At 38.9% G+C, this 24,866-nt stretch overlaps 1 protein-coding gene across 1 annotated transcript in view; it reads right to left on the bottom strand.

Annotated features, from left to right (window-relative positions):
* acsf3 (acyl-CoA synthetase family member 3) overlaps positions 1–21,632 on the bottom strand; it is a 60,795-nt gene extending 39,163 nt beyond the window's left edge. The window contains exons 1-5 of the mRNA XM_088333829.1: positions 21,581–21,632; positions 19,345–20,183; positions 13,323–13,478; positions 5,077–5,231; positions 1,942–2,087 (exon numbers count right to left, since the gene is read on the bottom strand). Coding sequence (XP_088189955.1) covers positions 1,942–2,087; positions 5,077–5,231; positions 13,323–13,478; positions 19,345–20,037 — 1,150 coding nt within the window. The 5' untranslated portion in view covers positions 20,038–20,183; positions 21,581–21,632. The remainder of the gene's footprint in view (positions 1–1,941; positions 2,088–5,076; positions 5,232–13,322; positions 13,479–19,344; positions 20,184–21,580) is intronic.
* Between the last annotated feature and the right edge of the window lie 3,234 nt (positions 21,633–24,866).

Here is a 24,866-nt window from a genome sequence, read left to right as displayed (position 1 = left end):
AAAGAACCCAATAATTAGTCACTTGGAGCCACAAAATATAACTTTAATCAGCCGACACAACTTGTTTGACAGATTTTTAGAATTTAAAGCCTTCCTGATAGTACTTAGAGGTGTCTCCTCTGTACCTCTCCGTAATGTGCACGACGCACTTAAGACCTCGGACAAGTCGCATGAATCAGAATGTGTACAGGCTGTTGTGCATGGTCTTCTCAATTAAATCTAGTAAAATGAGTTTTGTTTATCATATAGAATATTTTTTTGCCATACTCCTGTGTGTGTATGTTCATGCTAGAAAGCTTATTTAAACGAGAGTGCCAGTCGCGCTCATTGATTAATATTGACAGCTGCAAGTGTTAATCCCGACAAAATGTGTTAGTTTTTTTTTTATATATAATTATAGCTACTAATGTGTAGGGTTAAAATAATACTACTAGGTAAGAATAAGTGATTTTTTCAGGCAGGGCATGTGTACAATGGAGCACTTGTATATTGTTTGGAAGTGACATATTTGCTCATAAAGAACACCTCAGAATGAATAAGCACTTTCCGCAACATTGATATGTTAAACTGAAAAAAAAATCTCCCTAATCTCAGGTATAGCCGGATGGGAATAATCAATTGTAGCCACAAAAAGTGCATTTCATTTTGGGCGGTCCATCATAGCACACATCCAGACAAAAGTGCCCCGCTTGCAGCAATATGCAATTGGGGATAATGGATCTTTTGGTGGAGAGAATGGCAAAAAAAGCTGCCAAATGTGCTCACCCAGCAACCGCTTGCAGCAAAATGTGATCAGGTAAAATGAGTCACGTAATATTTTTCAACGGCGATGTACTAAGGCTCGTCAAGTACAGAGCGTGAAGAAGCAAAGGGTTACAGTGTTTTGGCACTATAGTTATTACTAACAAACAGTGGTAGGCACATTACCTAAAAAATCAATTAGTTGTAGTTACTCACTACATCTTCCAAAAAGTAATTGAGTCAGTCACGGCATTACTCTATGCTGTTACTTTAAAAATAACTTATTGTATGTCAAAGAATTTGAGATTTTCTGAGCAGTATTTAAGTCATTAAATAGAAAGCAACGGACAGATAGTTGTGTTATAGAAACTTGTTATATTTATTGCACCTCGCCAGCATCAGATATATCGAACAGTTGAAGTGCAACAAAAATAAACAATTTTGGTGTAACAAAAGAACAAAACATTTTTAACGTCAGAAACGGCAACGGCGGAAAAAAGTTTTTAGTTAGATCACCCCTTACTTAAAAGATAATGGGTCAATGTAACAGTGTTATTTGAACTGCGTTTTTTTCCTCATAGTTTGGCCGAGGGTAGGACTTATACTCTGGTGTTACTTACGTGTTAAATTATCAACACATTACTATATAACATCACATGTTATTTTCACACTAAACCGCAAGAGGGCGCTCTTGGCCTATGTTGATAATCATAACATTGCCGGTGTTCTGCCGAAAAATATCCCCTTCATGAAATGGTGTTGTATTCTATTAAAAATTAAATTACGCCCAAAAATGTGACTCACACTCCAGTGCAACCAAGATGTTTATTCCTTCATAAACAATGCATTTTCTGGCTGCTGCTATTCATAATCCAGAGTGAGTTATGATCCGAAAATATGGTATAAGTATTGAGTGATTGATTGATAAAGTCAAGCTGTAGTTCTTCCAGCACTACTTTTAAAAACATGAGCTGTATAATTTCATTGTAATTGTAGACAAAACAGAGTACATAAAAATAAAAGTTCAAGTTTATCGGTATCAATCTCTAGAAGCAGGATTTTATCAGTTATCAGTATCAGGAGAAAAAATAGAGTTATTGCTTAGTACTCATTTTAGAGGGACATGCCTGCATGGATACTGGACACAATAACATTCCAAACCAACCACTGAATCTTTTAATATGTGCTCAATCCTATTACCTGGGACTCGTTGGCCTTTTAGAGGGTTGGACAGCGCCATGCCGATCTCAGTCATGCCGTATCGCTCCAACAGGGTGTGCCCGGTGATTTCCTCCCAGCGTTGCAGGATAGGCAGCGGCAGTGCAGCAGATCCAGACACCATGAGTCTGAAGCAGGAGGTTTTGAGTTTGAAACTCTTTTCGACTCAATTTTGGTTCAATCAAAATCTAGCAATGCATGCAACTATGTGATGTTTGATACCACAAGCAATAGTGTTTTTAATACATATATTTTTTTTCTTTTTTAAAATCAAATAAAGTTCTTATTAGGGTTACTTGTAAATTATTTAGTCAATCCATGAAACAATTGAATTCCAGTAATCAAGTCGTAATTATCTGCATAACCCTTAATCAGAAAACGCCTCAAAGGGCTGCAAAATCCATTATTACAAAAACCCCTGATCAGGACTTACATGAGGCCAAGTACGAACTCAAAACCCTCAGCATGAGGAAAATTAAACATTGAGAAAGAGCGAACCACTAATCTAAAATCAAGCAATACGTTCGGCGTATTTACTGCATTTTTACATTGCAAACATTCCATAAACATGAAAAAATAAGCTACGTGTTTTTCACGTGACAGTGAAGATATACTATTACAATATTAAAATATTATATACCACCCACGTGTCAGCTGAGAGGATTCTTAAAATATTAAAAATAAATGTGACGCATAGAGTTAGCATTAGGGTGAAATTATTTATCATTAAAGACAATATATATCAGTGTCTGAAATAGTGTCCGGGTGGCCAACAATTTTTTCAAGAAAGAAAAAAAAATCTTTCGTTTTTATTCATTTATTTCTTTTTCCAAATCAAACGTTTGCTTTATTCCGATTTAGTAATCTTCTTTCGGTTTGGAAACTTTGGTTTGTTTGGCAATTTGCATATGCGGCAGCCAATCAGAAGCCTGCATCGAATAACTTTGTGCTTCCGGACTCTCCCGAGCATTAGAAGGTCGTGCATTTGCATATCATTTTCCAAAGTAGATGCACAGAGAACACACAAAAAAAAATCAATAAGTGGTTAGGAATCAAGACAAAACCTCAGCCCTAGAAGAAAGATTCGAAAGAAGCTAACAAAATTTATGACGCTACAAAACGTAAATGTAGATTAAAAGCATCGTGGAAAGAAGAGTTCACGTGGCTTGTACCAGACCACGCAACGCAAACATTGCATGAATGAAGATGAGTAAATAGGAGTAGGATGGCAGGTGGAAAACAGCAATGTCATATTCATGCAATGAATGTTAAGTAGATTTATAAGAAACTTAATTTTAAAGTGTTTTTCTGTTATATATCGTGATTGTTAATCCTTAATACTTTGCAACAATAGTTTTTTTGCGATTAGTCGTCTTCTTGTGTTTCAAGTTGTGAAAAATGGGGCAGGCAACTTTATGGCTGGGCAGGCAACTTTTGAGTTGTCTGTCCTGGTGTCCGGTAACTTTTTGTTGTGAGTTTCAGACACTGTATATATATATATTTTATTTTTTAAATGGCACATTCTTGCTGTTGAGAAGTTAAAACTCTGATGACTTGGACCATTTCCTTTCCATACAGTGAGTTAATGATAATAATTTTTTAACAAGTTGGCCATTAATTGAATCAAACCCTTTTTGTGTAGCAGTTTTCAGACAGCGGACTGCAACTCAAAAGTACTGAGTAAAAACATACCTTGCAAAAATTCAAAATTCCCCTTGCTTTTCCTTAAATGAATAATAAATACGTTTTATTAAAGTAGGCGATTAATTTGGTTATTGGATTAGCGTATTTTCCGCACTATAAGGCGCACCTAAAAGCCTTTATTTTTTTCAAAAGCTGACCATGCGCCTTATAATACAGTGCGCCTTATATATGGATACATATTAAGTCGCAAAGTCTTGCAACTAAGGCAAGCAGCCGCCGACTAGATTTCCCCCCGAAGGCGAAGTAGTCCGCGGTGTATGCTGGGATTTATATACCGGCGTTTCATTTCCTAACCAATGTGTCAATCATCATTTGAATCAGTCACTATTGGCTAAAGTTATTTGGAGGTAAAGGGGGCGGATCCTTTTTATCATTTACAGGCTCGCATAGGCTAAAGGGGCGAAACAATTGGCCGAAAAAGATGAATGTGAATCACACGTTGGGTTGCACTACGGCATAGAGAAAACATTTTTTACTATTCTGTATTTGTAAATATTTTACTCTCCTGAATTTACTACACTCACGGTTGTAAGAAGACCATGGTTACATATCATTATTGAACGGGATGGCTGCAAGAGAACTTAGGTGAGCTATGCGGCTTTATATTTTCCCGGTATCTTGTTTTAGAACGATCTTGATGTTTCTGTGAGGAGTCTATTTTTAAACTAAATTCAATTCAAAGTGTTTATTGTCATATACACAGTAAAGAACCCCGTTTCCCTGCACAATAAAATTCTTACTTTGCTGTCCACACAGTTGCCAGCAAAAAATAAAATGGAAACTAAGAAATGTTTGGCATTTCTTGAATCCCAAGACTTTAACCTTCCGAAAGATATTTGGAACGATGCATTTGAGTGATTGGTGACATCGTACAGACACTGTTTCCGTACATGTCTGAGACACGTATTTGCTTCTTTGCAAGCTTTCGGAATGTTAAGGGGGTAATCAGTTTGACTGAACTATCTGACTGTACAGTATTGTCGACGTTCCCATTGTAGCGCCTTATAATCCGGTGCGCCTTATGTATGGAAAATATAGGACCGAAAACTATTTTTTGGGGGTGCGCCCTATAACCCGGTGCGCCTTATAGTGCGGAAAATACGGTACTTCTCAAAAAACAGATTCATCTTTGCTTCTCTACTACCTAAAGCTTCAAATTTGACAATACATTTCATATGAAACATTAAAAATGTAGATGTTTTTTATAAATATATGGTCAAATTTGTTATAATTGATTTTTATTACATTTTAAGTGGTGAACATCAGGAAGTCCATACCAGATCCCGTCTTTGCACACCGATTTAACCATGTTCTACAATGACATTTATATTAAAAAAAGTTATGTTTTCATTAATGCGTTGTCACATATTTTAAATGTTTTTTTCTGGGGTGTAAACATCACAAAATCCATACCTGATCCTCTCTTTGCACACCGCTTTAACAAAGTCCTTGACACGGGGCTGGGTAAAATGCTGATCATAATATTGGATCAGTTTGGAGTAGATGGTCGGCACAGCCATGTAAACCGTAACCAGAGGAGCTTTGGAGCTCAGCAGCATTTCCCATACCTGGGGAGGGAAGGAGACAAAGGGGGATGAGGTCCACAGAAGGAAGGCGGTGATAAGGACACTTTGACGGACAGGACAAATGCTAGCATAAAGCAACTAAAAAGGGTTACACCCACATTTGCATGCTGCAAAAAATGTGCTTTTTTGTTCCTTTTATTTGATGCAAATGGCAGGCCAAGGTGGTGGAAGCAGCCTCATATTAAAGCTGTCACTTCTGGGAAAGAAAAGACGGGTTTTGAAAAGGTCATGGAGAGGAAAATGCAGACTGCTGTTGGGTGCGACTGATACGTTGGACTGTGGAAGGGCCTTTCTGTAAGGCTACCGTTGACAAATGTTCTTTTTGACTGCGTAGGAGAAGCTACGCATAACCTTCTCCGTTCCGTGGAACTGCAGCATTATTTATGGATCAAAATGCATATACAGTAGAGCCAGGGTGACGGCATCCCTACCTTACAATGTTTACACGTTACGATGTGGAAGATGCTCTTCCTACATCAACAACAAATTATTTTGTGTGACCAAAAACATAAAAAAGAAATTGTAACTTTGCCGTGTTTGTGCGTAAGATGGTAAGAGTCACTTCCCTCTAATGTCTCCAAGATGGCTGTCTGATACTGTTCAATGTCATAAAAGATTGTGCTTTGTTATTGGGTTGCATCATGGCCTCATGAAGATGCCGATATGCTTCTAGATGAACCCCTCCCCACAACGTGCTCTCTCTCTCCCTTTCTTCCTTTGTTTAGTTCGGTAACAAACAAAAAAAAAAAACAATGATAACCACAGAAACAAAGTTTCAAGGATTAAGAAATATGAATAAGGCACATAACATTTTAAAGATCAGGGCGAACATTAAAAATAAAGAGGCAAATACAGATTAATATTTTTACCAAGGGGTTTGGAACACATTAGCTTATTACCATCCATCCATTATCTGCACCGCTTATCCTCAGTAGGGTCGCATGGGTGCTGGAGCCAATCCCAGCCATCTTCAGGCAGTGGGCAGGGGACACCCTGAACTGGCTGCCAGCTCGTCACAGGGAACACAGGGACATACCACTCACTCGCTCATTCACACCTAGGGACAATTAACCTGCACTGCGTCTATTTAGAATGTGGGAGGAAACCAGAGTGCCCGGAGTAAACCCACGGAAGCACGGAGGGAACATCCAAACTCCACACAGGAAGGTTTGATCTCATGACCTCAGAAATGTGCCGCGGACGCGCTAACCACGCAGCCGCTGTGCTGCCCATAGCTTACCATCCATCCATTATCTTACCCTTAGGGTTGCAGGGGCGGTGGAGCCCATCCCAGCCATTCTTGGGCAGTGGGCAGGGCACACCCTGAACTGATTGCCAGCCAGTCACAGGGGCCACAGAGACAGACAACCATTCATACGCACTTATACCTAGTGATAGTTTGGAGTTACCAAATTACCAGCCGTGCATGTTTTCTGAGTGTGGGGGGTAAACCGGAATGCCTGGAGGAAAGCCACGCATTCAGTAAAATGCAAATTCCGCACCGGAATTAAAACCAAGACCTCAGAACTGTGCCGCACACACGCTTACGAACCACGAATAGGGTTCTATTTCCCGCCATAGGACAATTTTAATTTGCGATAACCACCTCGGAATGGATTCATGTCATATCCTGGGGGTATGCTGCATACATGAAGGACATTTTTTAATAAACCACCCTGTTCCTATCACATATACACCAGAGCTTGCTGGGACGACAGTCGGAATTAAGTGAAGGTGAGAAATGTCTTTATCAAGTCCATCTCCTCAAACTTCGCCAATAAGACAAACGCACCTTCCAGCTGTCTTCCTGTCAACTCATCCTCACTCGGTTTACATGTAATTCTTTTTTGATTTACAATTTACGGCACTTAGTCATCCACACTTCCAGTCCTTGAATTTCCCCTTTTCCACCCAAATACACAAAAGCTTTGAGTCAATTGCATCACAAATATTTCACATATTTTCACTATCAACGCAACTTCTGACAGCTAAAACTGTCAATATATCTGGATGTGTTAAAAATGTAAAATGTATCCCGACCAAAATGCTTACATTTTTGAGATGGGCTAGGACATTTTCATATTTTTTACAGCATTTTCCATAAACAATTTAATATGAATAATTTGTGAAGACTCCACAATTGAGACCAGATGTACTCTAATCAAGTTATCTTGTTCTAATCAGCTCTCACTTGTCTTTTCTTTTATAACACGAAAGCATTACAATGTCCTCTAAACAGGAGGCAGTGGGTATTACAGGCAGATAGTGGCTGGCGAATTATTAACTGGCTTTGACTTGACCATTGTGGGCGCTGTCCATCAAGCCCAGTCGAGCGCTTCCACAGAGTCTACTCAGAAGGGGGAAAGGAAGGCAATTTATGTCCGTCAAAAAGCCCGCCTTCACCTCAGGGACAGGATGCGGTGAGAACCTAAATGCACGGGCTGCATGCTGAACACCCCGATGAGCTTCTGGGACCTGAACTCAAGCTGAGCATGAAATACAAATGTTGGCTTTGGGATAAAATGATACAGTAGAATGTAAAATTAGTGGATCACTTGCTTAAATTAGTGTTTAAATTAATTCCACTACTACTATTACTCGTTCTCCTTAAATGCAATAATGATCTAAGTTTGGTTTTACGTTAAGTACAAAAAATTATTTGAAATGGTTAACTTTATATCTACCTGTGTAAGAAAGAGGGACTGAAAGAAAGAGACAAAAAGAGAGCAAGAAAGAGACTGAAAAGAAAGACTGAAAGAGAGAGGCTGAAAAGAGACTGAAAAAAAAGACAAAGGAAAAAAGAAAGACTAAGAAAAATAAAGAAAAGAATGAAAAAGAGTTAGAGACACTGAAACATAGAGAGAGGGAGACTAAAAAAGACAAACAGAAAGAGGAAGAAAGAGAAAGAAAGACTGAACGAGAAAGAAATATAAACTGAAAGAAAGAGACTGTAAGAAGGATAGACTGAAAGACAGAGACAGAAAGAAAATATAGAAAGTTAGAAAGAAAATAAAGAAATAGCCTAAAATAGACTGAAAAGAGTGACTAAGTGACAGACTGAAAGAGAAAGCGACTTAAAGAGAAAGAAACACTGAAAGAGACTAAAACAGAAAAAGAGACAAAGAAAAGAAAAAGAGACAGGAAGAGAGACACAGAAAGACAGAGAAAGAAACACTGAAAGGAAGAAATAAAAAAAAGAGACTGAAAGAGAAAGGGACTGAAAAAGGGAGAGCACAAGAAAGAATGAGAGACAGAGAAAGAGATGACGTGACAGAGAGAAGGAAAATGAGGGAAAAAGGGAGGGTAAGAATAAAGGAAAGGAGGTAAACAAAGACAGAGGGATTGAGAAAGTTTAAATAAAGGAAGAAGGGAGGAAGGGAAAAAGAAATGAAAGCAAAGCAGAAAAAAGAATAAAATAAATAACAGCAGGAAGGTCTAAAGTCCGGCCCGGGGGGCAGTTACAGCCTGTGATCAAATTTTTACTGGCCCGCGGCCTCATAAAAATCAATAGGTGGCCCGTCAGTACCGTCGACCGCAGTATAAAAAACATTTGTGCCAAAAAATGAATAGAATAAAATAAACCACCTTGCCCTTGGCTTTTAGTGAGAATTTGTGTCCACCCAATTTCGGACAAAGCGACTATAAATAAAAAAGGGACAGTTGACTACGAGGGTGCCACTCCCAGGCATCGTGGAAATTGGAGTATTTTTCAACAGAATCCAAAACAGCTGTGTCTGCCTCGTTTGCCAAGAGACTGTGGCTGTTTTCAAATAATATAATATCAAGAGGCACTGCGAGAAGAAACATGCCAACTACAAAAAGCTAACCAGAAACAAATGCTGTGAAAAGGTGAAGCAACTGGAAGCGGTTTTAATTACACAGCAAGGCTTTTTCACAAGACCCAGCGAGTCAAATGAAAATGCTACAAAGGCGAGCTACGAGGTCGCAAAGCTGATTGCCGAGCACTGCAAAACTTTCACTGAGAGTGAATTTTTTTAAAGACTGTCAGGCAGTATAGTCATCCCTCACACACTTTCAACTTACCAATTCTAGCTAACCTACTAAAGAGTTTGGACAAACCTGAATTGAAGGAACAGAGGCGGAAAGTAAAGGTTAGTATTGAAAAAGGAAGGCAAAAACAAAGGGCTAAAAGAATCGTCAATATATTTGAAGAAAAAAAATAGAGGGTGCCCATCTTCCCATTCAAAGAACATGAGGGATAAAACAAATCTAAATTTGAGCTTTTCATCAAGCAACTTCAACTTCAGGGGAAGGACAATGAAGCTCTTTTTTTCTGGAACTGGGCTTTGTGGTGTGGTACACAAGGTCAGAGGATAACAGCGGAATACTGATGGCAACCAAAGTGTAGCGATGCCTTTCTGACAGCTCCAAGTGTCCTTCAAGGGTCTTTGCTTCCCATCTATACCCAGAGCCATTAAAGCTCTCCGGGTCCTTAAAAAAAAAAAAAAAAAACATCTTCGCGTCGGAAAACAGAGGAATCGTCAGTCCTTTTTTGTATTCCAGTGACGCTCGCACCTTGTCGCCCCTCCTTTCTCGCAGCGTCGTTCTTCAATGTCAGCTCATCGATTGATCCGCTGCTTAAGCTCTTACCGTGAGTCGGCATTGGTCAGATACTAAAGCCACGCAGGGCAATTCATCACCGGGCCCAAAACACTTAGCCTGACGGCTGGGGGGAGGATGAAGAGAAGGCCGGTGACACAGGGGAGGAGAACAGATGAAACGAGGGGGAGGAGAGAAGTAGAAGGGAGAACACGAGGAGGCGCTAACCGTGTAAAAAGGGAAAATGAGGTGAGGGAGAAATAACCAAGTAAAGTACAAGTACTTTGAATTTGATATTTCCTGACTCGTTAATTTGTATTGTCTTTTACACCGTGAACTACTATTTTACCAAAAACCAGTATCTTCTGCATGAAATACCAGAACTGTCATCTACACTAGAAACTAGCATCACCTTTTCCAATACTTAGAGCTGTCGACTTGCACAGTCAAAAAAAACCAAGAAACCCCACGTCTACTTTTTATGGATTTAAAAACAATGTCTATGTGGATTTTTTCAAAACTCTACGGTATGTCACAAAAGTGAGTACACCCTTCCTATTTCTGCTAAGATTTCATTATACGGTTTAATAGAACAACACTGAAGGTTTGCACAAGGAAAATAAGTCCGTCAACAAAGGCCATGGGTTAGTGGAAAGATATCCTCTGGTCTAATAAGACAAAGACCAACTTATTTGGCTCAGATGGTGTGAAGCATGTGAGGCAGCAACCAGGTGACGAGTACAAACATATTTGTGTCGTGCCGAAACTCAAGCATGGTGTTGGAAATGCCATGGTTTGGGGCTGCACGGGTACAACTGGAGTAGAATTACATTAAAGAAAACATGAAACGTCAAATACTGGAGCTAGGAATAATCCCCTTTTCACCAGGAACTGGGTCGCAGGGCAATGTTGCAGCCTGACAATGACCCCAAATACACTTCTAAGATGACCAAAGCTTTATTAAAAGGGACTAATACCTAGTACTGTCCACAATTTGAAACACTCTCTGCCGCCATCTGGCATTAAGTCGGGATTGCAGATCATTTTTCAAGTATGTACCTTTCTTAGGCAAGCTCGAATAAACTCTTCTTTTTTCCCATCTTTTTGGGAGGTTCAGGTTTACATTTTGATTCAGAGTTCCTACAGCTTAAATCAAGTTAAATTCAAGACTTTTTAGGCCCTTTGAAATGAAATGTAGTTAACTAAAACAAAACAAACAAAACAAAAAACACCACATGAATTAGAGGCAACTTTCCATCTGAAAGACCTAGCACTCCTCAAAGTTTTAAACATGGAAAACAATAAATAAAAAGGATGTATACAGGAGGTCATTGATCCTCAGTCATAACTGGCAGATAACCAACTACTGTAATTCCAAAGAACTCTTCTGCTACATTCATGAAGCATTTATATCATGATGCATAAAATATTACTTTTTACAAAATCTTTTTAGTTCTAACAATTATACATCTTAATGTGTTCACATTTAGACTTTCAAAAATTGAAGAAATCCATCCATCCATATCTTCGGGCAGTGGTAGCCAGCCAGTCGCAGGGCACACAGGGACAGAAAACTCACATGCTCATTCAAACACCTAGGGACAATTTGAACCGGCCAATTGAACTGGAATATGGGAGGAAACCAGAGTGCTCCTCACCTTTAAAGCAGTCGTATGCTACAAAAACATTTTAACGGCGAAAACTAGCATCATCTTTTTCACTAAAATCTACCGCTGTCTTCTGCGACGGAAACTGGTGTTTCCTTCTCCAATACTTAAAGTTGTAGTAAATCCCGAACAAATAAACTTTGACGTCAACTTCTTCTACGTCCAAATCTTGTAATCTCCATTAAAAACGACATCACCTTTTTCTCATCGGAACGTAGCATTGGGTTCTTGCTTAAAACTATATTTTCTTTAAATAACGTCTCCACCTAGTTCCTGTACTCCTTCTCATCCCCATTAGAGACGAGTCCCACCAAGTCCATGGTATACATGGTGAACAGAAGAAGGCTCAGCACGAAACTTAGGGGGATCCGTCAGGGCGGAAGAAATAAGGCGGATGAGTTTCATAGCCTGCGCGCGGTTGGAGAGGAAGTCCATAATCCAGCTGCAGATGGAGGAGAACCCCAGTTGCAATAGTTTCTCCACCAGGATATCCGGGGCTATGGTGTTGAACACAGAGCTGAAGTCCAGGAAGAGCATTCTGACATATGTCCTGGGTTTTTCTGAATGGCCAAGCGCAACATGAAGAGCGGTGTTCATTGCGTTATAAGTGGAGCGGTTTTGTCCTTTAGGCAAATTGATGAGGGTACAGTAATCCGGGTAGGTAACCTTTGGATCTGAGCTTCTCTTTTAGGACGAAAATTTGTGTAATATTTTATGGCATAGTCCTGTTTTTTTCCCTTCTACCCAAGTCAGCATGTTTTGGCTTCCTCTACACCACTTCTGAAAATTAGCATAGCATCTTATATACGCAAAACCCCCCAATAAACATCAACTTCTTCAACATAAAAACTACCTTTACCTTCATGTCCACCAGAGCCTAACAGTCTTCTTCTTCACTAATAACTAGTATTGTCTTCTACGCCAAAAACTAGTTTCTTTTCCTCAGATACTTGAAAATGTCTTCTACATTATTTAAGGTGCATAAACAAACATGAATGACACTGTACTCAATTCATTTAGAAAAATATTTTTATATTTTTTGCTTCGATTTTATCACGTGTGAAAAATGTTTAAAATGTTACTTCTGGAGAGAAAAATCATACCGGTAAGGTGTAATTATTTATGCCAAGTTTGCCTTTTAAGCTAACTTGGTGATATATATAACATTAGGAAAATATTTGTAGATTTCTATATCTCAGGCGATATGTTCATCGTTTATCATCATTAAGGAAATAACTTGTGTGATACAATAAAACATTGTTTGATTTCTTTCTTTCTGTGCTCTGATATGAAAAGGTGAGAATAATAGGTTTCTCGTTTATTTTTTTTTCTTCTATTGGACAACTGGAAACAAGTAGGATGAGGTTGCAAGGGCTGTTCATTATCTTGAATATTATGATAATGGGGCACAGTTCCATTTTTGGCCCGCTTTTCTTATTTTGGCTATAATGTAATCGATAAAAAGGACATTAGGGGAGCGCCTCAAACCGAGGTAATCCTTATCTGAAGGCCTCTATCCCTGTCCTCCCTGCAAGTTAAAAATCCATAGATGTCTTCTCTCCTTATTTTTTAGAGTCTACAAAAGTTTAAATTTAACAACAGGAGTTAAACTCAATAACAAAGATCTGACAGGTCGGCTCCTTGCATGGCCGCTATTGGTGTGTGAGTGTGTGTGTGTGTGAATGGGTAAGTGTGAAGCACATTGTAAAGCGCTTTGGGAAGTCATTGACTTGAAAAGCGCTATATAAATGCAGACCATTTACCATTTAACATTATAATGGTTAAATCTATGACTTGTTTTCCTTCTTCAACTTTAAAACGAGAACAACAAATGGCATGGCCAAACCTTTTGAGGCTGGAATTCTGGCAGCATGACACAAGTGGCACCGACCCAGAGGGGACACAGCAGCTTATTCACGATCCCGTGGACGTGGTGTAGCGGCAACGTGTGGAGGATGACATCATCTTGGGACCACGCCCATTCAGAAACCAAACACTGGACCTGAAGAGGACAGAAATTACTTTCAAATTGTCACTTGGTGATTTCTTCGGTGTGTTTGAGTTCCTTGAAAACATGTTGTTTATTTTTCATGTTTTGAATGCAGACTGTACTGATGAACACAATTAGCATGATTACAATGATTCAGGGGTTGATAAATAACACCGCCTGCAGATAAAATAATCAGGTCAATGCTGTTTATATTGAAGGTGCATTGTTGTTTTGTCTGGGTTGAAATTCTAATCTGAATACATTGTGAATAGTGATGTTAGGGGTTGGTGACAACGCTAAAAATATATTCAGATTTTTTGAAAGGCAAAAATATGATTTCGATTTTAACACAACTCCTTATTTTTATTTTATTTTTTTGCCATTAAATTGGCACATTTCTGATCATTTTGCAAAATTTCTATTTATTGGAGTAGAATCTGAAATTTCAGGAAAAGTAGTTCCCCGGGAAAGGTCAACCCTGCTTTACAGCATTTTAACTTTGCAAAATGGAATTACCGTATTTTCCGCACTATAAGGCGCACCCCCAAAAAATAGTTTTTAGTCCTATATCTTCCATACATAAGGCGCACCGGATTATAAGGCGCTACAATGGGAACGTCGACAAAACAGTCAGATAGTTCAGTCAAACTTATTACCCCCTTAACTTCCGAAAGCTTGCAAAGAAGCAAATACGTGTCTCAGACATATACGGATACAGTGTCTGTACGATGTCACTCTAATACATCGTTCCAAATATCATTCGGAAGGTTAAAGTCTTGGGATTCAAGAAATGCCAACCATTCCTTAGTTTCTATTTTCTTTTTCGCTCGCAACTTTATTGTGCATATGACAATAAATACTTGGAATTTGAGTTTAATTCAAAAATAGACTCATTACAGAAACATCGAGATCAGTCTGAAACAAGATACTGGAAAAATATATAGCCGGAGTAGCTCACCGAAGTCGTTGCGTTCAATAATAATGTGCAACCATGGTCCTCTTATATCCGTGAGTGTAGTGAATCCAGGAGAGTAAAATATTTACAAATACAAAATAATAAAACATGTTTTCTCTATGCCGTAGTTCAAGCAAACTTGCTATTCACGTTCATCTTTTTCGCCCAATTGCAGGCTTTGTTTTGCCCCTTTAGCCTATGCGAGCCTGTAAATGATAAAAAAGATCCGCCCCCTTTACCTCCGAATAAGTTTAGCCAATAGTGATCGATTCAAATGATGATTGACACATTGGCTGGGAAATGAAACGCCGGCATATGTATCCCAGCATACACCGCGGACCACATCCCCTACGAGGAAAAATCTAGCTGTTGCGAGATCTTGCGACTTAATATTGATCCATATATAAGGTGCATGGTCAAAAAATAAAGGCTATTAGGTGCGCCTTATAGTGCGGAAAATACGGTAAATTAGTATTCTGCCCATCTTTCAGGGACAATGTGTTTCACGTTTAGCTTTTTTACAAACTGTCAAGTTTATTCTTGTATTTTGTAGATTATTTTATGTTGCACTAATCGACAGTTTGCTGTGCCACGCAAGGATTACAGTAACTTGACTTTAAAGTTGCTCAGTATTAAAAAGGTTTAAAATTTAAACGAGTTAAAGGTTCACCGAAGAGCGAAAAACAATAAAAGCTATTATAATTTATTCGAAGCAATACATTTAAAAAAATACTAATTCATTTTTGGCAAAATAAAACAATAGTATGGACACAATCAACCTTAATGTCGCGTGCGTATAATACTTACTGCCTCCTAGTGGTAAAAAAAACTTCAATTCAGTAATTGGGTTTCATAAAGCGAATGAGCAAAAAATGTGCAGGTTTTTTAGCTAGCTATCTGGCTACTTTTTTAGCTTTGTAAGTATCTTTGTACATTTTTAGCTATTTAGCAAGCTACCATACATTTTTTGCATGCTATCGAGCTAACATTTTTTTTTTACCATTTTCGCTAGCTATCTAGCCAAATAGTTTTTTACCCAAATATTAACTTTACATTACAATATTATTATGTTTTATGTAATCATATTTGCCATTGGGTTTATATGCAAACCAAGTTACACATTACATTTTTCCATATTTTGCCTAGCATATTTCTGTTCCTCCGATGTTATATTTTACTAGTTATTTTGTTGTAGTTGTTGCGATTTGTACAGCCCTTTGATACTTTTTTTGATAACGGGCTATACAAATAAATATGACTTGACTAGTATTGATAAAGTAAATGTAAATGATCTGCATTTATAAAGCGCTTTTCAAGTCCGATCCTTCTTTCCTTTTGATTGCCTTTTTTCTTTTGTTATTTATTTTTTTCCTGTTGGTTTTTCTTTCCTTAGATTTTTATTTATTTGTGCTTGTTTTTTTTTATCTTTCATTTTTCATTTCTTGTTCTTTTGTTTCCTTTTCTTGTTTTTTTTTCTCTATTCTCTTTTTTCACACACACACACTTTTGTTTATTTTTGGCTCTTCCAACTTATGTTGACCCCTTTAAAAGTCATTTTGTGCATTATGTTACAGAACAATTGGTAAAATATTGATTAAAGCAAGAAACAATTTGAAGAGGAGCTGGGAGCTGAAAGAGCCGTCCCTTTTTAGTGAGCTGAGCCGAAAGAGGCACTTCTTGAAAAAGAGACGGAATTTCCATCAATATAATGTGGGGGCACACACTTGGATGGGAGGCAGCCCTCTCCTACGGTTCGGACACTTCTCCTCCTTCTCTTGTTCCACTGATAACATACATTAACGCTGATGACTGAGTCTGATGGTGTTTTTTTTAAAACTACTTACGTATATCCATTGTTTCAAACAAATAGAAGCTAGAAAAACTCACACTCTCTGTCATAAATTCAATCGTGTTATTCGAAAATGTGTGGTAACATTTACGTAGTCCTGTAGGTCTATTAGGTCACATTACATGGGGCTTGGGCTGACAGTTGTGTGCTAGTGACATACATATTAAATTGTAATGCCTCTACGTGTGGTCAACAATGCACAGTTGCTGCTTTGGTCTGATCGTTAATTTATTGGAAAAATAACAAGCATTTTAACACGTTCAACAGGAGTTGCTCTGCTCCACAACTTACGTTTACCCGTGCCACAAACAGACTGAATAAGCAGCTGACCTTCCGCCCCTGTCACCAACCCCTCCCTCATGTCTCTCCTCCCATTAAGGGTCCACAATTAAACACACACAAAAGTAATAGACATTACACTATGAATCGGATAGCTTCCGGGCTCTCCAGACTGTTGTCAGTAACGTACTGTATCCAGTTCCCTTTGGGTGGGCAGAACATGTCCATGGGTGGGCCCAGACTGTACTCCATTTGTGCAGCATTTTGATTTTGTTTACATTGGTTCAACATACAAACAATTCTTATTATCTTAGTGTGAAGTTTTGAAAGAACTTCACTAACTTCAATTTGTTAGCTTCCAAGAAAAAAAAAAGAAAGAACACTCTTAATTCAACACTTCACAACCTCAATCAAGCGGCGACAAACGAAGCTCTGACATCATTTGGAATGATTTGATTTTCCACACTAATGGACAAGTGGGTCAATTTGACTTGAAAATATACAGCAAAATCTTCGGGAGATCTTTAATGGCATAAATTAGAGCTAATTAAGAAAGCTAGACTGGAACAAAAGAGGAATTATGCTAATCAAAGAGAGAGTGTGCGCGTGTGCGTGTATGTCAGAGAGTGTGTGTTGGAGGTGAAGTGACGATATCTACACAGTTCTTGAATTTAAAAACATGCTTTGAATTAATGGGATAATGGAGTGAAGTTTTCCTTCACGCCTCAAAAATTTAAGATATCGATTTGAAAGTCTTCATTTTTTTAAAAACTACTTGAATTAAAATAATTACACGATTTTCTTTTTTAATCTACGCTGCAGACGTAAATTTATTATTTTTAAATATGTAATGCATAATAACAAGGTAACGCGATTGTGGCAATGCTTGCTTGTCCTATCAAAAATTTTATGTATCCACAGTAACTTTTTCCTACCGATACCATTAAAACCCTTCTTAGAGACCCTTACAGATGCCTTAGCTAGGACAAACATATCATTCACTCATATCAAGTGGCATTATCTCACATGTACTCACTAATATATATATATATATATATATATATATACATACATACAAATTCTGACACATAGACGGTAAACTACATAAAGCAAACATAACCTTTGGACAATTATGGAAGTAAAGCTCTCTCATAGGAGTACACGGGAAGACAATTTATAACAGCGATGACTTGATAATTATGTACTATATTCTTTTGTAAGAGACATACGCAAAGCATCATGCATTGTGTTGTAATTAAAACACTCACGGCTGTCAATCTTAATTCAAAGACTCAATGTGCTAAATGCAAAGTTTAAACGCCTGTGCAATCACAACAGCCTCTAGACATCCCAAGCCGTACGACTGATATTGGCCAAGCTCTCCAGCGCCTCAGGCACATTATGATGAGGTAGAGAGGGGAAACTATTACTAAGAAATTGACAATAAATTACAAGGAAGAACATAAACAATGTCCCCTTACTGAATATTATACCATGGCATCAAGTGAAAAATCTTTTTTCTTTTCTATCGGGCCAATAACATCGTCGTTGGGTTTGGCCATTTTTGGTGCAATAACTTTTGGCCCGACAATCATCAGTCACCCCTAAATGGTTTTTTTTTGTAATATTTGTCCAAGCCCGCTTATTGTGTACAGCATCAGCCCATTCATCTATATTCTTACACTGTTTATAAAAAAAAAAAAAAACAACCTGATATTGGAAAAAAAAAAAAAAAGAGAAGTCTATTGGCTATTTCAGGTCAAAGTGTGGATATATTTTTTTAGTTTTTGTTACTTTGTAGTTGCTTCGTCCGTTGCAAATATTGCCGAGCTATGTAAATATAATCTTTTTCCTTATAAGTCTTCATTACGTTTCTATGTAGAGTGCGATGTCCAATCACATTTTAAAACATAAAACCGATCCATCCATTACCTGCACCGCTCATCCTCAGTAGGGTTGCGGCGGGTGCTGGAGCCCATCTCAGCTATCTCAGGGCAGTGGGCAGGGGACACCCTGAACTGGTTGCCAGCCAGTCGCAGGGCACACAGATACAGACAACTCACTTGCTTATTCACACCTAGGGACAATTTGGACCCGCCAATTAACCTGAAACGCTTTTTTTGGAATGTGGGAGGAAACCGGAGAAAATCCACGTGAGCACGGGGAGAACATGCAAACTCCACACAGGAGGTTCGATCTCATGACCTCAGAACTGTCCCGCACACGCACTAACCACTGCACCGCCGTGCTGCCCACCAATAACTATCTTTCCCGATAATTATTGTAAATCCATAAGAAATATGATTTAATATTTGCAGGAATTGAAGGGTGGAGTCATTTTCGCTAAATACTGTCCTCAAAATCAAACAGAGACTATAATTAAAATACTTGCTTTGGAATTCTGAAATAAAAAAGGACACTGCAAATTGTTTAGCACCTCCTACGGTTAAATAAAAAACATTTATTAAAAAATAACATTGATTTTAATGATAAGCAAAAACAGATGAACTATCTTTTAAATGTGCATTTTTTTAATGACTTGTAAAATGAGTTATTTACCGAAAGGCAACTGACATGATTGTCAGTTATCTGGCTGCTACGGGCAACCAAGTATTTCGCAGAAAGCTAGGCAAGAATATTAAAAAAAGGTGCGCTTTGGTCACTTTGAATCTCCGTAGTTTCTATTCTTCCTTTTGCTTTCTAGTACTCGTTTTCTTTTGCCCAACACAATACGGAGACATCTAGTAATCAAAAAATCCACTCTGTCACATTAACAACAACAACAAAAGAGTTACCATTGCCTGGATGCTGCCATGCGTATGAAGAACACCTTTGGGCCTCCCAGTCGTGCCACTGGTGTAAATGATCATGGCTGGCTGCTCATTCCAGTTTGTGCTGGTCTTCTCATTTTTTTGTTCATCATTCCTTAAAGTGCTGATATCGGAAGTTGGGGGAAGTGTCAAGCAAGGCAAACCCAGTTTCTGTGCGAGGGGCTCCAAACTCTCAGCATACGAGTGCCCAGCCAGCAGCATGGCACTATTCGAATCTGTAATGATGTACTCCAGTTCTGATAGGGGATGTTTTTTGTACAGAGGAACCGCTGTCCCACCGCTCATCCAAATAGCCCACTGGGCTACTGTATAAGAAGCGTCATTGGCACAAAGGAAGGAGATTGGTTTACCATCCAGGGAATTTAGGTGAAGCGTGGCGTTGATTTTTTCAGAGAGCCCTAAGCTGCTAGCGTACAGCTGCTTGTAGGTGTGGCTGCTGCTGCTGTCAATCACAGCCGTCCTGTCTCCGAATGCAAGAGCACGGGAAAACACAGGCTTCTGGTTTACCCTTGAGGAGGGTGCTCTTGTCCATGTATGAGCTTGTCTCTGTGATATTCCTAAAATACATCGCCTGAGATTGGAGGACCGGTAATTAAAGTCAATATTCAATTTCCAGCACTTAAAAAGGAGACGTGCAGCGACACATCTTGGCAGCATGATTGAGTGATAGTTCAAAAGATTTCAACTTTGTTCATCGTGATGTAAGACCTTGTCTCTTCCAGCTGAATTAATGCCCTGAATGAAAATTCGAGTTGAAGTCTGGTGGAAAATTTCCTCAGAGCATGCAGAAGTTTCATCCTGACCTGATAAAAAAAGTAATAATAATAATATTTTTCCATACAGGTCTTTCGGAAAATTGGAATATTGTGACAAAGTTCATTATATTCTGTAATACAATTTAAAAAATGTCACAACATTCTGGATTAACTAAAAATCAACTTAAATATTGCAAGTCTTTTTTTTTTTTAATATTGCTGATTATGACGAAAAATCAAATATGTCATCTCATCTCATTAGCTGTACCCCTTATCCTTATTAGGGTCGCGGGGGGGCTGGAGCCCATCCCAGCCATCTCCGGGCAGTGGGCAAGGGACGCCCTGAACTGGTTGCCAGCCAATTGCAGGGCACACGGGGACAGACAACTCACTCGCTCAGTCACACCTAGGGACAATTTGGTCTGGCCAATTCACCTGAAATGGATGTCTTTGGAATGTGGGAGGAAACCGGAGTGCGCGGACGAAACCTACGCAAACACGGGGAGACCATACAAACTCCGCACAGTAAGGCCAGTAGCTGGATTTGAACCCACGCAGGAAGTTCCCACGACCTCAGAACTGTGCCGCACACGCGCCAACCACTGCGCCGCCGTGCTACACCGTGATCAGCAAAAAATAAAATAATAAATGACTTGCGATATTTCAGTTCAAAAGTGATAAATACAGAATGGATGCCTTTTTAAAAAATTCTGTAAAATAAAGAACTTCAACAAAAAAAAACAATATTTTCTGAGGCAGTGCTGGATAGAAAAATTTGCAAACTTACTATTTGCACCAGCAGGAGTAAATGTAAATTGCATTTTAACTGACTTAATACGTTTAAGAACTAAATCTCTTTATCAAAGGGCTTCTAATTGTTTCGACTGTAATATATTATGTTTTAAAATAAGAGCAATTTTATGGTTGGTAAGTTTTCATTACTCAGGATCAAATGCACTCAGCATGTATATAAACGTTTACAAATAGATTTTTGCCAATCCAAGTGAATGAAAAATGAAGTTGCACTGAATTCATGCATTTTAGAACTACATCTTGCAGTGAAAATGTTTCTGAGAGTAATAAGAGACGTCAACAATTTGATATTAACTTTTATTTTCAGAAATATTACAATTTTCGGCCAACAAAGTTTTTGTTCATTATCCCAGGAAAAAAAATTGTATGGGGGATTCAGACTACAAACAAAAATGAGAAAATTACTATAACGTTAAAGGTCTAATTGTTGTCGCAGAAAACGTTGCATAGAAAACAATTATTTGGTAAACAGAGATTAGGGGCGAATAAACCTATGACAGCTAAAACGTATACCTATCGTCATTAAGAAAACACATGTATTCTATAAAGTCTGTGATATAATTAATTTATAACCCGTAAAAACAAAATTGTTAATGTTTACATGGCACGTCGAAACACATGATTCGCCTTACCTTGAAGCCGGCCGGAGTTCTTACAGTGACGGACAGCGCACCCCTGAAAAAGCCATGTCAAGAAACATGCGCTAGCAGTTTATTGGTTCCTACTTGCGCGCACAAAGCTTGGCAAACTGTCTTAATTAACCTTTAACATACATGGAAAATAAACAATGAGAACTTTTAAAACAAACAACATTAAGACAATTACGTTATTTTTTGCAGAATTATTTTGGGGTTTGTGGATTTATACAAATACATTCGATTCGTTACAAATGAAATCCCCACTGTTTCAAGGCATTGTATTTATCTGAACGCTTGAGGAAAAAAAAACATGTTTGAAATGGTTTCAACTAAATGTAGAACAAGTTTATATTTTCCAATTATTGAAATTATTTAGATATCAACATTAATAATTTGCTTGTACAAACAACATATTTTCCGATACAATACAGTATTCTAAGCAATTGTCAAGTCAAGTCGCATTTATTTGTATAGCCTTTAATCACAAAATTGTCTCAAAGGACTGCACAGGATTACAATTACACCATCGCCTGATCTTAAACCAACATGCGGGCAAGGAAAAACTCAAAACCTCAGCGCAAGGAAAAAAGAAACCTTGAGAAGGGGCCTCAAAAGTGGTAATCCCCCTTACAGGATGACCATGGTGGAATAGATTTAGCATTGCGTCACAGTACACAAACAAATATGATGATTTGAGATCTTTGTGGCCTCAAAATATACGAGGCATCTTTATAAAACCCTTATTTAGAGAAATTGAGACTTAATTGCTCACATCAAGGTATTATTTGAATATATCGCCTTTGATTTGTCCTAAACCGTCACTCATTTTATACTTAGTACTTAATAGTACTTGGAAATCATCGGAATTTCAAGGTATTTATTTTCTTTGTTGAATAATAAGATTTATTAAGTCATGTCCTTTTCATGTCAATAAAACCTAAACTGGCTTTATTGTATTAGTTATTAACATGTAACAAACATTCACTATTTACAGAATTGAAAATCTCAAAATTTAATAAGTTGATGGAGTACAACTGCCAGATAATAACAAATAAAGCTCATTAAGAAAAATTAACCAATAGCTCATAAAACCTTTTAAAAAGAACACATAAAAAAGTGTGTGCATATTAAAAAAAAACACACATAACAAAAAAGGATGCCCTCGAACACACTCAATGTATGTAACAATGTTTAGCACTCATGAGTTTATTCTGTTTTTAATATTCGACACCTGCAAAGGAGAAGGATGCCAGTTTTCTATCTTGACTATTACACATCATTGTTGTTTTACCTATTATGTACTGTTTAGCAACTTTGCATTGATGTCACTATTGGCTAATCATGTTGCCGTTCTTTGATACACCCACCTTTAAGTTGGAACTGCTTTTATACCCGAGGAGATTTAATAAAAAGAAAGGGCACAGGGGGTGGCTTTTAGAATTGTTTGGAATGTCTTACCTGAGGTTTGGGACCTCTCATATTCTACTTGCAAGTTTGAAATCCATTAATGCCTTCTCTCCTTATTTTGAATAATTTCTACTAAACTTTAAACTTATCAAGTACACAGTAAAAACACAATCCAGTTTCAATCTGTTTATGGGCAGTGTCAGCCCATTGGTTTGATTTATGTACAGTATGTTACTCCAGTGGGCAGCACAGCGGTGCAGTGGTTTTCACGTGTGCGCCACAATTCTGAGGTCAAGAGATCAAACTTCCTGTGTAGAGTTTGCATGTTCTCCCCGTGCTTGCGCGGGTTTCCTCCGGGAACTCCGGTTTCCTCCCACATTCCAAAAACATGCATGTCACGTTAATTGGCTGGTTCAAATTGTCCCTAGGTGTGAATGGGCGAGTGAGTTGTCTGTCTCTGTGCCCTGCGATTGGCTGGCAACCAGTTCAGGGTGTTCCCTGCCCACTGCCCGAAGATAGCTGGGATGGGCTCCATTACCCCCACGACCCTACTGAGGATAAGCGGTGCAGATAATGGATGGATGTTACTCCAGTGATTACATGTAATCATATGTCTTTACTGTTGTCATTTCTTTGTGTTGATTAGGGGCTAATGTTACAAGTTTTCAAAAAGGGAAATAAACAACAAACGTAACTAATTAGATTTGATCTTGACATTATCGACTCCTATTATCTAAGTGCTGCAGAAAATTAACTCTTGAGGACAAGTAAAAGGGAGGGGTGGGCACGACATATACGTAGCCACCGCATTTGGATTTACACCACATGTCATGGTGCCAACTGGCTTGGCATGACTGTGCAAGTGGGCATGCTCAGCCGCCAGCTGGCAGTCAAGGGCCTCGGATAACAGAACGGTAGACGTGGCACGTGTTCAAAAAGTTTTCACAAACCCCCTATGCCGCCACCGACGATGGCATGTTCCTAATGAATGTGCGGTCTTTGTGTCCGCTCTCAGAATGGTATCGTCAAACACGGCGGTGAAGTCTCACAGTTGAAATGGACGCTATGCTACGATAATAATTCCGGGATTTCTCGTCGTTAGCGTCGATGTCCACCCCCTTTAGTGTTTACCCTGGAGGGGAAGATAACAAATTTTTGCGAGGACCTGTGAAATGATGTTTTAGGATTGGTTCCTGGAAGTCAGCCATATTTTTTTGCTCGCGGGCGCGGTTATCGTAGTCATCAAAAGGCTTGTACAGACAACGGAAGGATGTGTTGGCATGACGGAAGATTATAGGATTACAAATGTTCAACATTCTATACATATTGTTTCTTTTTCTTTTTCAGTATACAATGGATTTACAGTAAAGGTTACAGGCAAAGCTGCAATGGCCCGGTGCCAACCCATCTCGGAGAAGAACACCTGAAACAATCCTGCTGCTCCTGTGCCAGTGTCGGGTGCCAGTTCGCATCTTGGCAAGGGTCGGAAATCGGAGCGAGGACCCCCCGCAGATTTTGGTAGGGAAGCTGATATGGTGGCGCAGACCGCGGGGACTACCCGAGCATGTGTCAGGTTGGCACGGGCGCCGGAATGTCTTGGCAGGCATCTCTCCCTCTTCCCTCCCTGCCCGGCTCGCTCGCAAACACGCTGTTGCCCCGTTTGGAACACATGGTGCATCAGCGACGGCATCTGGCCGTGCCGACTCCCGGCAGCTGCGCTTCGTCTTCGCCAGTTGGGAGCGTTGGCACTGCCACTTCATCAACTACCTGTGGCTCCTACGGGGTGAAAGGAAAAAAATGGGCGATGAATTATTCCGATGCTGCAGCTGCAAAGTTGACTTGTATCCAAGAAATGGGTTGTTAACAGATTACA

Source organism: Urocampus carinirostris, chromosome 4 (assembly GCF_059441175.1).
Source record: "Urocampus carinirostris isolate Australia breed hairy pipefish chromosome 4, RoL_Ucar_1.0, whole genome shotgun sequence".
NCBI lineage: Eukaryota > Metazoa > Chordata > Actinopteri > Syngnathiformes > Syngnathidae > Urocampus > Urocampus carinirostris.
Note: the sequence above shows the minus strand (reverse complement) of the source record. Positions and strands in the feature narration are given on the sequence as shown.